Source organism: Macaca fascicularis, chromosome 1 (assembly GCF_037993035.2).
Source record: "Macaca fascicularis isolate 582-1 chromosome 1, T2T-MFA8v1.1".
Lineage (NCBI taxonomy): Eukaryota > Metazoa > Chordata > Mammalia > Primates > Cercopithecidae > Macaca > Macaca fascicularis.
Window position 1 is genome coordinate 107,414,767 of NC_088375.1, and position 13,422 is coordinate 107,428,188.

Here is a 13,422-nt window from a genome sequence, read left to right on the forward strand (position 1 = left end):
AGGTCAGGGAGCAGCCAGATGCCAGAGAATGGATAGTTTCCCACCCTAGGCACAGAGAGGAAAACACTAGGAAGGAAATGCCTCCACTGCAGACTTGCTGCATTTACAGAAGGGAAGTAGACAAAGCTGAAGCCAAAAAGGCATGGCGGTGAGGGTCTAAAGAATGCAAGCTCTGAATCTGAGAAAGAAACAGTTAAGAGGAATAGCTGTATATGGTTTCTGGAAGCAAAAATGAAAAAGGCAGGGATGCTCCAGAAACCCAGGCTTTTGGGGGTTGGCAGTAATGGGGGAGATGAACCTGTTCAATCTCAAACCCAGATGGAAAATAATGAGTGTAAGTAAATTTCTAGAGACACAAAGGGAAGTGAGGCAGAAGGCTGAGATACTCTGGAGGACCAGAGTGAAAGAAGGGCCCTTAGGGGTCAAGTGGCCCTGGAGTCAGGAAGAAGAATGGAAATATGGGAAAACCATGGAGGAGGCACCCTTCACTACCCAGTATCTTTTGCCCTCACCGTGCACGTTGTCAGGAGCCAACCAATGATGGCCCACCGGGGCAAGATATCTGAACTCAGTACTTCATTAGAAGGGTGGACTACCCCACAGATGTAGCGAATGAGGTCACAGCGCAGAGACTGACTATCTGGAGTTGACAGGTACTGGCGCTGGAACCAATCTTGGTATCGCTTTTGTTGACCAAATCGCACCTGGGGAAAGCGGAGGCAAGAAAAAGAACTTAGAAGACAGTGTGGGTCCCTGGACAGAGGAAAACAAGCACCACTTAACTCTAGGTTTGCCCTAGACCTCCATTTCTTCCCACAACTTATTCATTAGCTCATATTGTGTCGTAAGTCTCCTCTCTTTTAGGAGAACTTCTTGATTTGAAAAAAAGAACTGTGCCAGGCACGGTGGCTCATGCCTGTAATCCCAGCACTTTGGGAGGCCGAGGCGGGTGGATCGCCTGAGGTCAGGAGTTCGAGACCAGCCTGATCAAGATAGAGAAACCCCGTCTCTACTAAAAATACAAAAAAAATTAGCCAGGCATGGTGGCGCATGCCTGTAATCCCAGCTACTCGAGAAGCTGAGGCAGGAGAATCGCTTGAACCCGGGAGGCGGAGGTTGGGGTGAGCTGAGATGGCGCCATTGCACTCCAGCCTGGGCAAAAAAAGCGAAACTCCATCTCAAAAAAAAAAAAAAAAAAAAAAAAAAAGCTGAAAATTTCTAGCTTGTACTGCACGCTAGTGTTATAGTCATTTTTGCCACCTACCTCAGGCTACATCTACCCCCAACTGCAACTTCAGTCCATTTTTTGGCTCTTTACTCCTTATACTAGTCACTGACTCTCCAGTCAGAAGTATAATCTTGCTGGGCACGGTGGCTCATGCCTGTAATCCTAGCACTTTGGGAGGCCGAGGTGGGCGGACCACGAGGTCAGGAGCTTGAGACCATCCTGGCTAACACGGTGAAACCCCGTCTCTACTAAAAATACAAAAAAATCAGCCGAGCATGGTGGCGGGTGCCTGTAGTCCCAGCTACTCAGGAGGCTGAGGCAGGAGAATGGTGTGAACCTGGGAGGCGGAGCTTGCAGTGAGCTGAGATCATGCCACTGCACTCCAGCATGGGTGACAGAGTGAGACTCCGTCTCAAAAAAAAAAAAAAAAATAGAAGTATAATCTTTTCTCATTTTCTTGAGCCACTGGTGAACAGCAAGAAATGTTCTTCAAGAGTAAAAGCTGGGCCTGTTCACCACTCAACATCAACTGAGAATTTCCTGGTGCTGACCTAACAGGACCATTATCCAAAGCCTAGACTCTCCAAACCTTCTTGTGGAAAGTTTTTCCTCAAACAGACCCTAAGTGATCACAAATAATAACACTAAATAAGGAAAAGGATCTGGTTTCCCTCTTCTTATATTCTCCCATCTGTCAGAAGAAATCAACCAAGATAGAGCAAAAAGGTAAAAAAAGCAAACAAAAAGATACTTCTAGACCAACACCATCCAACAGAACTTTCGGCAATGATGGTTGCTATTGTGCACGTGAAATGCAGCTATTGTAACTGAGATATCAAATTATTATTATTATTTATTTAATTTTTTTGAGACAGAGTTTCACTCTTGTTGCCCAAGCTGGAGTGCAAAGGAGTGATCTCGGTTCACTATAACCTCCACCTCCCAGGTTCAAGTGATTCTCCTGCCTCAGCCTCCCAAGTAGTTGGGATTGCAGGCATACACAACCATGCCCAGCTGATTTTTGTATTTTTAGTAGAGACAGGGTTTCACCATGTTGGTCAGGCTGGTCTCGAACTCCCGACCTCAAGTGATCCACCCACCTTGGCCTCCCAAAGTGCTGAGATTACAGGCGTGAGCCACCACACTCGGCCCGAATTATTATTATTATTATTACTATTATTATTATTATTTTGAGATGGAGTCTTGCTCTGTTGCCCACGCTGGAGTGCAGTGGCGTGATCTCGGCTCACTGCAAGCTCCGTCTCCCGGGTTCACGCCATTCTCCTGCCTCAGCCTCCCGAGTATCTGGGACTACAGGTGCCCGCTACCATGCCCAGCTAATTTTTTGTATTTAGTAGAGACGGGGTTTCACCGTGTTAGCCAGGATCATCTCCATCTCCTGACCTCGTGATACGCCTGCCTTGGTCTCCCGAAGTGCTGGGATTACAAGCGTGATCCACCGTGCGCAGCCCAAATTATTATTTTTTAAGAGACAGGGTCTCATTGATGGGAGGATTGCTTGAGCCAGGCTGGTCTCTAACTCCTGGGTTCAAGCAATCCTCCCACCTCAGCCTCCTGAGAAGCTGGGATTACAGGCACATGCCACTGCACCAGGCTCTGAATTTTTTTTTTGTTGTTTGTTTGAGATGGAATCTCACTGTTGCCCAGGCTGGAGTGGAGTGGCACGATCTCAGCTCACTGTAACCTCTGCCTCCTGGGGCTGGGTTCAAGTGACTCTCCTGCCTCAGCCTCCTGAGTAGCCACCACCACACCTGGCTAATTTTTGTATTTTTTGTAGAGACAGGGTTTCACCATGTTGCCCAGGCTAGTCTTGAACTCCTGACCTAAAGTGTTCCCACCAGCCTCGGCCTCCCAAAGCGCTAAGATTGTAGGCGTGAGCCATGGCGCCCAGCTGTGGGTTTTTAATTTTAACTCATTTTAACTAACTTAATTTTTTTGTGTGTGTGACAGCGTTTCACTCTGTCGCCCAGGCTGAAGTGCAGTGGTGCGATCTTGGCTCACTGCAACCTCTGCCTCCCGGGTTTAAGTGATTCTCCTGCCTCAGCCTCCCGAGTAGCTGGGATTACAGGCATGTGCCACCACACCCAGTAAAATGTTTGTATTTTTAGTAGAGATGGGGTTTCACCATGTTGGCCAGGCTGGTCCCGAACTCCTGATCTCAAGTGATCTGCCCACCTTGGCCTCCCAAAGTTCTGGGATTACAGGTATGACCCACGGCGCCTGGCCAAGAATGTTTATCATACCTAGTCCTGAAGGCTAACTTAAATTTAAATGGCAACACATGGCTGGTGGCTATCACATAGTACAACACAGACCTCGACAATTAGTCTGGGTGACTTGGGAAAGCTGATTAAGAAAGTAGTTCTCGACAGCCAGACTGGCCGCAGAGGAATGGCCTGGGAAGTCTGCTAAAAACAGACTCTGGCTGAGTGCAGTGGCTCACTGTAATCCCAGCACTTTGGGAGGCTGAGGCAGGTGGATCACCTGAGGTCAGGAGTTCGAGACCAGCCTGACCAACATAGAAAAATCCCTTCTGTACTAAAAATACAAAATTCGCAAAGTGTGGTGCATGCCTGTAATCCCAGCTACTCAGGAGGTTGAGGCAGAAGAATTGCTTGAACCCAAGAGGCGGAGGCTGCAGTGAGCCGAGATCGCGCCACTGCACTCCAGCCTGGGCAACAAGAGCAAAATCCCGTCTCAAAACACAAACAAACAAACAAACAAAAACAAAAAAAAACCCCACAGATTCCTCAATCAAATTATCTGGGACAGTGGGATCCAGGAAGCTGCATCTTTAACATGCTCAAGTAATTCTGCCATTATTCAGTCAAGTTTGGAAAGATACATAACTCTTTTCCTGAGACTTCATGGTTCTCCTGGAGCAATTGTGGGTTTCTTAACATGAACACTTTCACTCTCCCCTTTATAGAACATTTCACACTTGTAAATGATACTAGTATTTCTACATAATTATTGGTTTAGTGACCACTTTAGATAAACTAAAAGCTTCACGAGAGCTGTACCTGTATCTCTCTTATTCGACAGTGTATCCCCAATCCTTAGCACCGTGCTCAATGTGTAGGCATAGAATGAATAAAGGACAAGGAAGCCAGTAGCCAGGCAGATCAGGTATGATTATTTAGCTACCATTCTACTGGTTAGTAAACAACGGTAACAGCTCCACAGACCAAAGCAAAGCCCAACCAGCGTGTGACCTCTTCTCTTGCTGCAACACCTTAGCTTACCCGGGATGTCATGAAGAGGAGTTTAGTCTCCATGTCTGGGGTTAGACGACATGCTAGGAATTTTCGGGATGTTCTTGACTGAAGAAGCTGTAAGATACCTGAATCAAATGTGGAAGGGAAGAGAAAAGAGGAAGCCTGAGGACCAGAAAGAATGAAAGGCAGGTTGGGAACCTGGGCCCAGGTACTGATGGCCAGTAGTCTTGCTCACGGAGAAATTCCAAGACAAGACCAAGGGAGGTCAAGCACAGGTGGGGATTCCAACCAGCACTTACGTGTTCTGCTCCAACCAACCACTATCCCCAGGACCCAGCTATATTACTTCCTGTCTTCTGCTGGTCTTCCAGAGCCTCCTACCCACGATTCCCACTGGCAACAGATGGGAAAGTTAAGGGGAAAATATGGGAAACCCCAGCTGCTCTTCCTGCTCCTGATGATCCCATCCTTGGGTCCTGGAATCAATGTTATCTGTGGCATGAGCATAAGCCCTGGAGTCAGAAACATGTGGATCCAGATTCTACTGTAGCTCATAAGCATGATTATTGGTTTTTCACATTCATGTGTGACATGTGCCTCCCTCAAACCTTGTTACCATGTCCTCACATTACCTGCCTGACATGAGAGAACAAAAATAATTTAAAAGGCCAGGCATACTGGTGGCCTGTAATCTTAGCACCTTGGGAGGCCGAGGCAGGCGGATCCCTTGAGCCTATGAGTTCAAGACCAGCCTTGGCAACATAGTGACACCCCATCTTAAAAAAAAAAAAAAGAGGCTGGGTGCGGTGGCTCATGCCTGTAATCCCAGCACTTTGGGAGGCCAAGGCGAGTGGATCGCTTGAGGTCAGGAGTTCAAGACCAGCTTGGCCAACATGGTTAAACTCCATCTCTACAAAAATACAACATTTACCTGGGCATGATGGCAGGTGCCTGTAATCCCAGCTACTTGGGAGGCTGAGGTGGGAGAATCACTTGAACCCAGGAGGCGGAGGTTGCAGTGAGCTGAGATCATGCCATTGCACTCCAGCCTGAGTGACACAGCGAGACTCCATCTCAAAAAAAAAAAAAAAAAAAAAAAAAAAAAAAAAAAGACTTGGATCAAAATCCTGCCTCTGTCACCTAACCTACCCGCTGTATAGCCTTGGGCAAATTACTTAATCTCCTTAAACCTCAGTTTCTTTTCTTTTTTTCGGGGGGGTGGCGACGGAGTCTCACTCTGTCACCACGCTGGAGTGCAGTGGCACGATCTGCAACCTGCGCCTCCTGGGTTCAAGCGATTCTCTTGCCTCAGCCTCCCAAGTAGCTGGGAATACAGGCATGTGCCACCATGTCCAGCTAATTTTTGTATTTTTAGTAGAGACAGGGTTTCACCATGTTGCCCAGAATGGTCTTGATCTCTTGACCTTGTGATCCGCCTGCCTCGGCCTCCGAAGGTGGTGGGATTACAGGCGTGAGCCACCATGCCTGGCCTCAAACCTCAGTTTATGTATAAATGTAGAAACTAAAATACTTGTAGAGCTGTCCAAAGATTAAATGAGGTAATACGTGTTTGTCTAACACAGAGGAGGTACTTAAAAGCAATGAAATAGATGTTCAATATAAGAGTACTACAATTTCCAGCACTTTTCTCTCTTTCCTGACTTCCCAGGTCCTGGACAACTGCCTTCCGTGTGTGTGTGTGTGTGTGTGTGTGTGTGTGTGTGTGTGTGTGTGTGTAGGAGGGGAAGGGGTGTGTGCACGATCACAAGCACATGTGTGTTGAGGCGGTGTGGGGAGCAAAGCTGTACAGTTATTGTTCAGACCGTAGCAGGACCCTGGGAAAGGGAAAGGGATATAAAAAGGACCTTGTCGGGGAGGCACACGGAGACTCCCTCCTCCAAAGTGGATTTTGCCCAAGCTGGATCCTTGGAATTCGAGGCAAGACTGTTCCCAGGGAGGGGCCTTCTCTTATAGGATTAATTCCAGGCCTCTACTGACTCAGTCTCACGAGTTGACCTCTGACTCCCCTGCTAGACTCTGTGAAGCTGAACACTGGCCACTGGCTCACCTCCTGAGCCAAGGAGCTGCCAGGAAGAGGGGAGGAGGACTACCGTTCTCTGTCTCTCTTTTTTCTTCGTAGTAATGTGGCAGCTGGAGTCTGCCAAGTAGGGGCTGTCTAGGAACTACATGAATTGTTCTGTACCTCTACCATTCCCAGTTGTACTTGGCAAAGCTTGCCCTGTCCCAAGCTTCCTAAAATCTGATCACCAAAAACTCTCCTACCCACCAACCTCTACCTTCTTGATTCAAGCAAGACATATACATTGAACTCCCAGCTGTCAAGGACAGGATGCCTAAGACCCTACTTACCTGTGAACTGAGGACTCAAGGCCTGAGGATTATGGATAATATCTTTCCAAAGCAGTTCAAATTCTGGTATCCTAGCAACATTCTGAAGCAGTCTTACGAGATCCCGACCAATCATCAGACATTCCATGAACTTGATAAGGAAGAGGAAGTGGGGGACAGGAAAGAGAATAAAAACATGGATTGTTTACCTGCTGGAGGGAGGACAAAGGAACAACATGTTCTAGGGAGGGAAGGAAAGAGGGTTAAAGAGACTATAGGATTTCTTCTGGAACCAAAGGATTGGCTCCTAGCTGTTCAGGGGAAGAGAGCTGGAAGCTGGAAGCTGGGGACTGATATCAAGAATGAGAGGTTAGCGGGAAGTGCTGAAGCCCTGCTGGCTTTTACATTAATCCACCTCCCCCTCCACCCAGAACTGTTTCAATACAGTTCAAGGACGACTAAAGTTTCAAAAGGATGGGACTGGCAGAAACCCTAACCTCAAACTCATTTTGTCTAACAAAATTCTGCAGTATCTAATTCTGTGGGTCCAATTCTGTGGTAGAAATGTCTGTATCTGTGTAGTCTAAATGAAACCCATTAGCAACATGTAGCTAATGCAACTAGAGAAGTGAATTTTAACGTTTCATCTAACATTAATTTTAGGCTGGGCACAGTGGCTCACGCCTATAATCCCAACACTTTGGGAGGCTGAGGCGGGAGGATCACTTGAGGCCAGGAGTTCAAGACCAGCCTGGGCAACAAAGCAAGGTCCAGTATCTACAAAAATGTAAAGTAAAAAAAAATTTTAATTGCCACATGGGAGGTCTGATAGAGGACAATTCATAATCTCACTAGACCATGGGAATTACCCAGGAGAGTAGGTGGGGGACCGTGTCATGGTAGGCACACAAGGACAGCTTATCTCTGTGGTGTACAACAGTATCCTTGAAGCTGACCAGGGAAATCCCAAGGATGCCAGCTTAACGGGTAGCATTTCTAGGAATTAGGGCTATTCTACACTAACTCCCCCTCCTTTCTACCCTCATCTGTTGACAAATGATGGAAAACACCAGATCTTGACGCACCTTCGTCTCTAACAAGGTATTTCTGACCTCACTGCATAAACCTCCAGAGGCATCTCAGCCTGAGTCTCACTTCCCCACATTATTTTTGTCCTGTTCCCTCACCCGTTCCCGAAGCAGTGAGATGCAGAAGTCCACTTCCTTCTGTCGCAGGGCCTGGAGCTGGGCAGTCCCATGGTGGTCCACGATGAGGCGGAGGTACGTGTAAACAGCCATGGCAATGAGGATGCTGCTCTTCAGGACCCACTCCCTGCAGGGAAGAAACACACTGGCTCCTATGCTCTGTCTAGAACTACTCACCCTCCCAATTCACCCTTCCTGGGGTTGGCTACAGTGCCTCAGAAATAACTGATGATTTGACACTGGGAGTAGATGCTTTGATTTTTTGCTTGCTCACTCAAGCTAGTATCTATCTTGGACTAACAACTGGCTAAGCTACGGACAACTTCCTAATTTTCTCTTACAAGTGCCTAAAAGGTAACTGCCAAATAAAAGCAATCTCTTTTTACCACCTAACTACTTAGTTTCCAAGAAAATAACTCTTCTTTGTTGACTCATTCATTCAAACATTTACTGAGTGCCTATCAGGCGCCAAGCAACAAGTGAGGTACTAGGGACAGAATTAAGCCACAGTATCTACCCAGGTCAGACTATGGGGAAAAGCTGGGTAAGTGTCCCTAAGTCAGCGGTTCTTAAGTGTGATGCAAGAACATGTGGGATTGCCAAGACCCTTCAGGACCTGGAGTTTTGAGAACATACTGTGCTAGCTCAGTCTGCTGATCATTAGCAGCTCACCATGCCACAAACCTTTCCCTGGCTCTATCTAGTCACCGACACACAATGAGTCCCCACTCCCACACAATGAGTCACCTGTCCTAAATCACAACCTGAAAAAAAGAACCCGATTTTGGGTGGCAAACTCATCTGCTCATGAGTTTCAGAATATCCCTGAGGAAAAAGGGGGTAATGAAAGGTTTGTTCCCAGTTGCTTTAAAAGGAGTAGAGAGAAAGACACAGTGGGGATATTCTAATCCTGTCTCTAAGTGACAAAACTGAGATGCTATCTCCTCCCAGCAAACAATTTGTAATGGTTTTGGCACCCCTGTTGGAAGGCAGGGAACTGGAGGAAGATGACATGACGTTTAATTAGTCGAGGCAGGCCACATCCTGATTCCGGAAAACTACTCAAGCCACCTAATTAAAATACTCTGTGGCCTTTTCTTTTCACAGAATGGGTGCACTAGCCAAGGTTACTGGGGAAGGTTTCCTCCCCTACCTGCTACCTTTTAACTCCACAGCCCTAGAAACATTTGGAAGAGAGTGAGGAGGAGGGTGTAGGAGAGGACACACTTTTAAATTTCTAGGTATTGACTTTCACCAAAAGATGTTAAGTTTTTTGGAGGGTAGAAAACAGGGCAGTTATCTGGCTGTCATCTGATGCCTGTACAGAAAATTCAGCTTTAAGGTATGGGGATAGGAGGTATTTGGCACCAGGAACAAAATAAGAAAAATCACTTTTTAGAAAGATTGCTAGCAAAGGTAATGAAATTACCTGAATCCTGGAATGGCATAATAAAGAGAAAGAAAGAGTTGAAAGGCCCCCTGACCCAGGACAGTAAAAAGGAACAAAGACCTAGGAAAAGCAGAGATCTGGTAAGAGACTGTTAGGATCTAACGTGCTACTGCAATGGCACCAATAACAGAAGTGGCTCCAGGCCCAGATGTGGCCGCACACCCGTGCCAAGAGCACTAGGTGGCACTGCACAGCAGATAGGGCAGGGCTCTCAGACCTGAGCAGAGCACAGCACACGGCCATCTCTTTCGCAAGGGTGAACGTTGGGAGGAGGTCCATTCTTCGGAACTACAGATAGTATGGACACTATTAGCCCTCTCAATCATTCGACTGCTATGGTGTCCTCAATCAGAAAAGAGACTCAGAAGTCAAGCAAGAGGAAGACTGAAACCAAGGGGAAAGCCTCACCTCCAAACAAGTTCAGAGGTGGAATAGCCCTCATAAAATTTCTGGCCTTTTATTTTGATGGATAAGGGAAAGAATCAGCCAGAAAGTCCAGTATGTATCCCCTGATGCACTCTCTACCACTGGAGCCTCCAAACCCCATATGCAAACTCCAGCAGGATTCACTAATCTCTATTACCTGCTCACACCAATTGCCCCCTGTGCCACTTCAAAAAGAGCATGGGTTCGATGGAGAAGCTTGGAGGGGAGACAAGGATACCTGCCAGGCGTGGGTGTTTGCCTGGCCCAACTCTGCTGAGCTCATTCCTCCCCAGCTTTCCCCTAAGATAAACATTCCAAGGAGGTCTGGATCAAAAATAAACCCTTATCAGATGGAGCCAGTTTTTCTGGGCTATGCGATATTTTGGCAAAGACCTCTTTCCCATTCCTTCATTCCTGGGCATTAATTTCTTCACTTGCCAACAATACACTTGTCTCTCCCTCTCCTTGCCTCCCCCTCTCTGACTTAAGGTGTTCATGGGCCACACAATCCTTTCATCCCCATTTCCCACACTCACACTCCTAATGGCCATTATCTGGCCTGTACCCCACCCTTCATGGTGGACTCTACCTTTGCTCTGTCAGGATATCCAGAACACTTTCTGCCAACCAGATATTTTTGGCTGTAACGTCTCCACCTTATTTCAAAAGGAGAAAAAAAGAATAGCTCTGATTAGCAACTCAGCCAATCCAATACATCTCTTCACCCATTCTGCTGGTTCACCCTGACTGCCATCCCATCACTGCTGTTCTTAGTGCTGAGATAAACTGCCTTCTGTTCTGTCAGGCTTTAAAGTTTCACCCTTTGCCTCCGGAAAGAAGAAAAGGGAAGGTTCTGAATTTTTCTAGAAACCAGAGCTGCTGCTTTTCCACAGATTGTGAGTTGGAGTGGGAACATTTTGGCCCTTGAAAATGAATGTCTGACAAGTAGATATAAGAAGCCCACAGTTGGAAAGAAAGGATGATATCTCAGAGAGGGCCTGAGAGGTACAGGTGGCTGACAACAGCTGCAGTCTAGCAACTGGATGTCCTGAGTCCTGCACTCAGGCCCCCAACAGGCCAAGAGTTTCTTATTTCCAGGTAACAGTCTTTCCAGGTAACAGTGCTTGCTATGAAACTTCCTGGGGCAGAATTAACATACAGCAATGCCAGACCAGTCTTGGGATAAGAAGTGGGGGCTGGGAGTGCCAAACAGGGAAGAGGCCAGGAAAGAGGATAAAAATAGCCAAAACTATGCCTTGCCCCAGGTCCCAATTAAAAAATTCAATGTTCACAAAGTCACACATGACATAGATTAAGGTTCATACACATCAAAACAGGAGCATCAGTGTTACATAAAATTTTAAAGAGGAAGCAAGCCCCAATGGGCTAATGGTGAGGTAGTAGCAGGTCACTTTTAAACAAACACAAGCAATCTTGGGAGTAGCTGCTTGAATATGCAGTGGCTCAGACAGATGTCACCGTAGCCAAGATGAGAATAAAACCTAAATGTCAGGGTCTGTTCTGTGACATAGTTTGTTCTCATTCTGGCCCCAGTAAAGGGCCTAATTATTAGGGAGCAAGCATTCAGATCATAGGGGTGGAGCCAGGGAAGATGTCTAGGTTTCTGAAAGCACAGGGACTTGGGAACAAATTTATTTGCCCTCACTTCTCTCCCCATTTCTTCCTGCTCTGAAATGCTATAAAATCTCAGAGTGAAGACTGGCTAAAATAGGCCAAATAGTCTGTCAAGCCCTGGGTTTAGTAGGAAAGAAAATGAGGCAAGACTTACTGCTTTAAAAGGCCCCCCCATGATTTTTCAGTCAATTTATTTATACAACATATGTGGCCAGAAGATGTCTGTATCAGAAAGAAACAGTCTAAGCAATCCAGGAATTCCATCCCTTTGGCACTTAATCATTCTCCATTGTCTCTATTTAGTCTCTGGGCTCTCCTCCTTTCTTCTTTATGCTCCTGCCATCAAACTCACCTGCAATCTGCTTCATAAACGTCATACAAACACCATCGGCTCCTAGAACCCCACTCTTCACCAGTTCCCGTACCAACCACACCAACTAAAGGAAAGAGGGAAAAACAGATGAAGAGCAGGACCTGTGAGTTTGAGAAGGGAACTAATTCAATTACAACTGAAAGGAGCACACTACAATTTAGACACACAACGATAGGGGTGTGTTAGCCCTGATTCCTCTTTCCCACTCCTGACAGAGAGAAGATCCATCCTCTCTCTTTGAGCTGGATCCTGTCTTTTCTTTCTGGCCTTACCTGAGTACGGCAGGTATCCTGCAGCTTCAGGTACTTCTCCATAAGTATCTGGTTGATTTTATTCAGGACAATATTCATGCCATCACGACTCACCAGAGCCAAGTCCCGGTAACACTGTGAGAAGTAAAGTTTGTGATCAGCCAGCAAGCTGAGGATAAGGTCCTTAACCCCACCCACAGTGGCCCCCTTGCCCTCTAATCCCTTAAACTTAAATAACATCAGTAAGGCACCAAGTAGCAATGAAATACTTTCCATTCTGGACACTTTCTTTCCATAGGGGTCCTGCATTCCCAATCCATCCCTTGTTCTGTCACACAGAGTGGGGAAAAGGTACTGGTTATCCTTTAATGAGGTAGAAAAGCCTGCTGGGCAGCTGGGTGCGGTGGCTCACGCCTGCAGTCCCAGCACTTTGGGAGGCCAAGATGGATGGATCACGAGGTCAGGAGATCGAGACCATCCTGGCTAACACGGTGAAACCCCATCTCTACTAAAACCACAAAAAATTAGCCGGGTGCGGTGGCGGGCACCTGTAGTCCCAACTACTCGGGAGGCTGAGGCAGGAGAATGGCATGAACCTGGGAGGCAGAGCTTGCAGTGAGCCGAGATCGCGCCACTGCACTCCAGCCTGGGCAACAGAGCGAAACTGTCTTGAAAAAAAAAAAAAAAAGAAGAGCTTGCTGGGCAAGGCTCCTAGTACTATCCTTGTCCCCCCACTTCCCCTCTTAGGAAGTGTCACACTGTTTGATGCCACAGGCTGAGCAAAACCAGGTGGAGGCCATCTGCTTTTCATCTGCCAGTAAGTAAAAGGTCACTGCAAAGTGGGTTTGGCTGAACAAGCCAGAAAGGATCCTAAAGAGGTTTTTAGAACAGTACTGACCCAGCCAGATACAGTAAAGGGAATAGTAAGGGAAGAAGATCCAGGGCAGGGCCCTAGACAGTTAAGGACAGAACCAAAATTGAAATTTTTTTGAATTTTTAGTTTTTTTATACTTGGGGTCTTACTCTGTTGCCTGGGCTGGAGTGCAGTGGCACGATCGTAGCTCATTGCAGCTTTGAACTTCTGAGTAGCTGGTACTACAGGCATGCACCAACACGCCCAGCTAATTTTTAAAACTTTTTTTTTTTAGAGGCAAGGTCTCACTATGTTCCTAGGCTGAAACTCTTGGCCTCAAGTGATTCTCCCGCCTCGGCCTCCTGAGCAGCTGGAATTACAAGCACGAGTCACCATACCCAGTTGAACTAAAT

At 46.9% G+C, this 13,422-nt stretch overlaps 1 protein-coding gene and 1 non-coding gene across 7 annotated transcripts in view; one reads left to right on the top strand and one right to left on the bottom strand.

The window, feature by feature from the left end:
• INTS3 (integrator complex subunit 3) overlaps positions 1–13,422 on the bottom strand; it is a 48,640-nt gene that overhangs the window by 16,290 nt on the left and 18,928 nt on the right. For all 6 annotated transcript variants that reach the window (XR_012414520.1, XR_012414521.1, XM_005541750.4 and 3 more), the window contains 7 exons: positions 12,178–12,291; positions 11,885–11,969; positions 10,487–10,553; positions 8,004–8,148; positions 6,838–6,967; positions 4,495–4,592; positions 513–704 (listed from right to left, as the gene is read on the bottom strand). Coding sequence is in view for 4 of the 6 variants with exons in the window: in XM_005541750.4 (XP_005541807.1) it covers positions 513–704; positions 4,495–4,592; positions 6,838–6,967; positions 8,004–8,148; positions 10,487–10,553; positions 11,885–11,969; positions 12,178–12,291 (831 nt within the window). In the remaining 2 variants the exon portion in view is untranslated. The remainder of the gene's footprint in view (positions 1–512; positions 705–4,494; positions 4,593–6,837; positions 6,968–8,003; positions 8,149–10,486; positions 10,554–11,884; positions 11,970–12,177; positions 12,292–13,422) is intronic.
• LOC123571222 (small nucleolar RNA U13) lies at positions 5,006–5,109 on the top strand. Its single transcript, XR_006695407.1, has one exon. It is a non-coding gene; the product is annotated as a small nucleolar RNA U13 (small nucleolar RNA).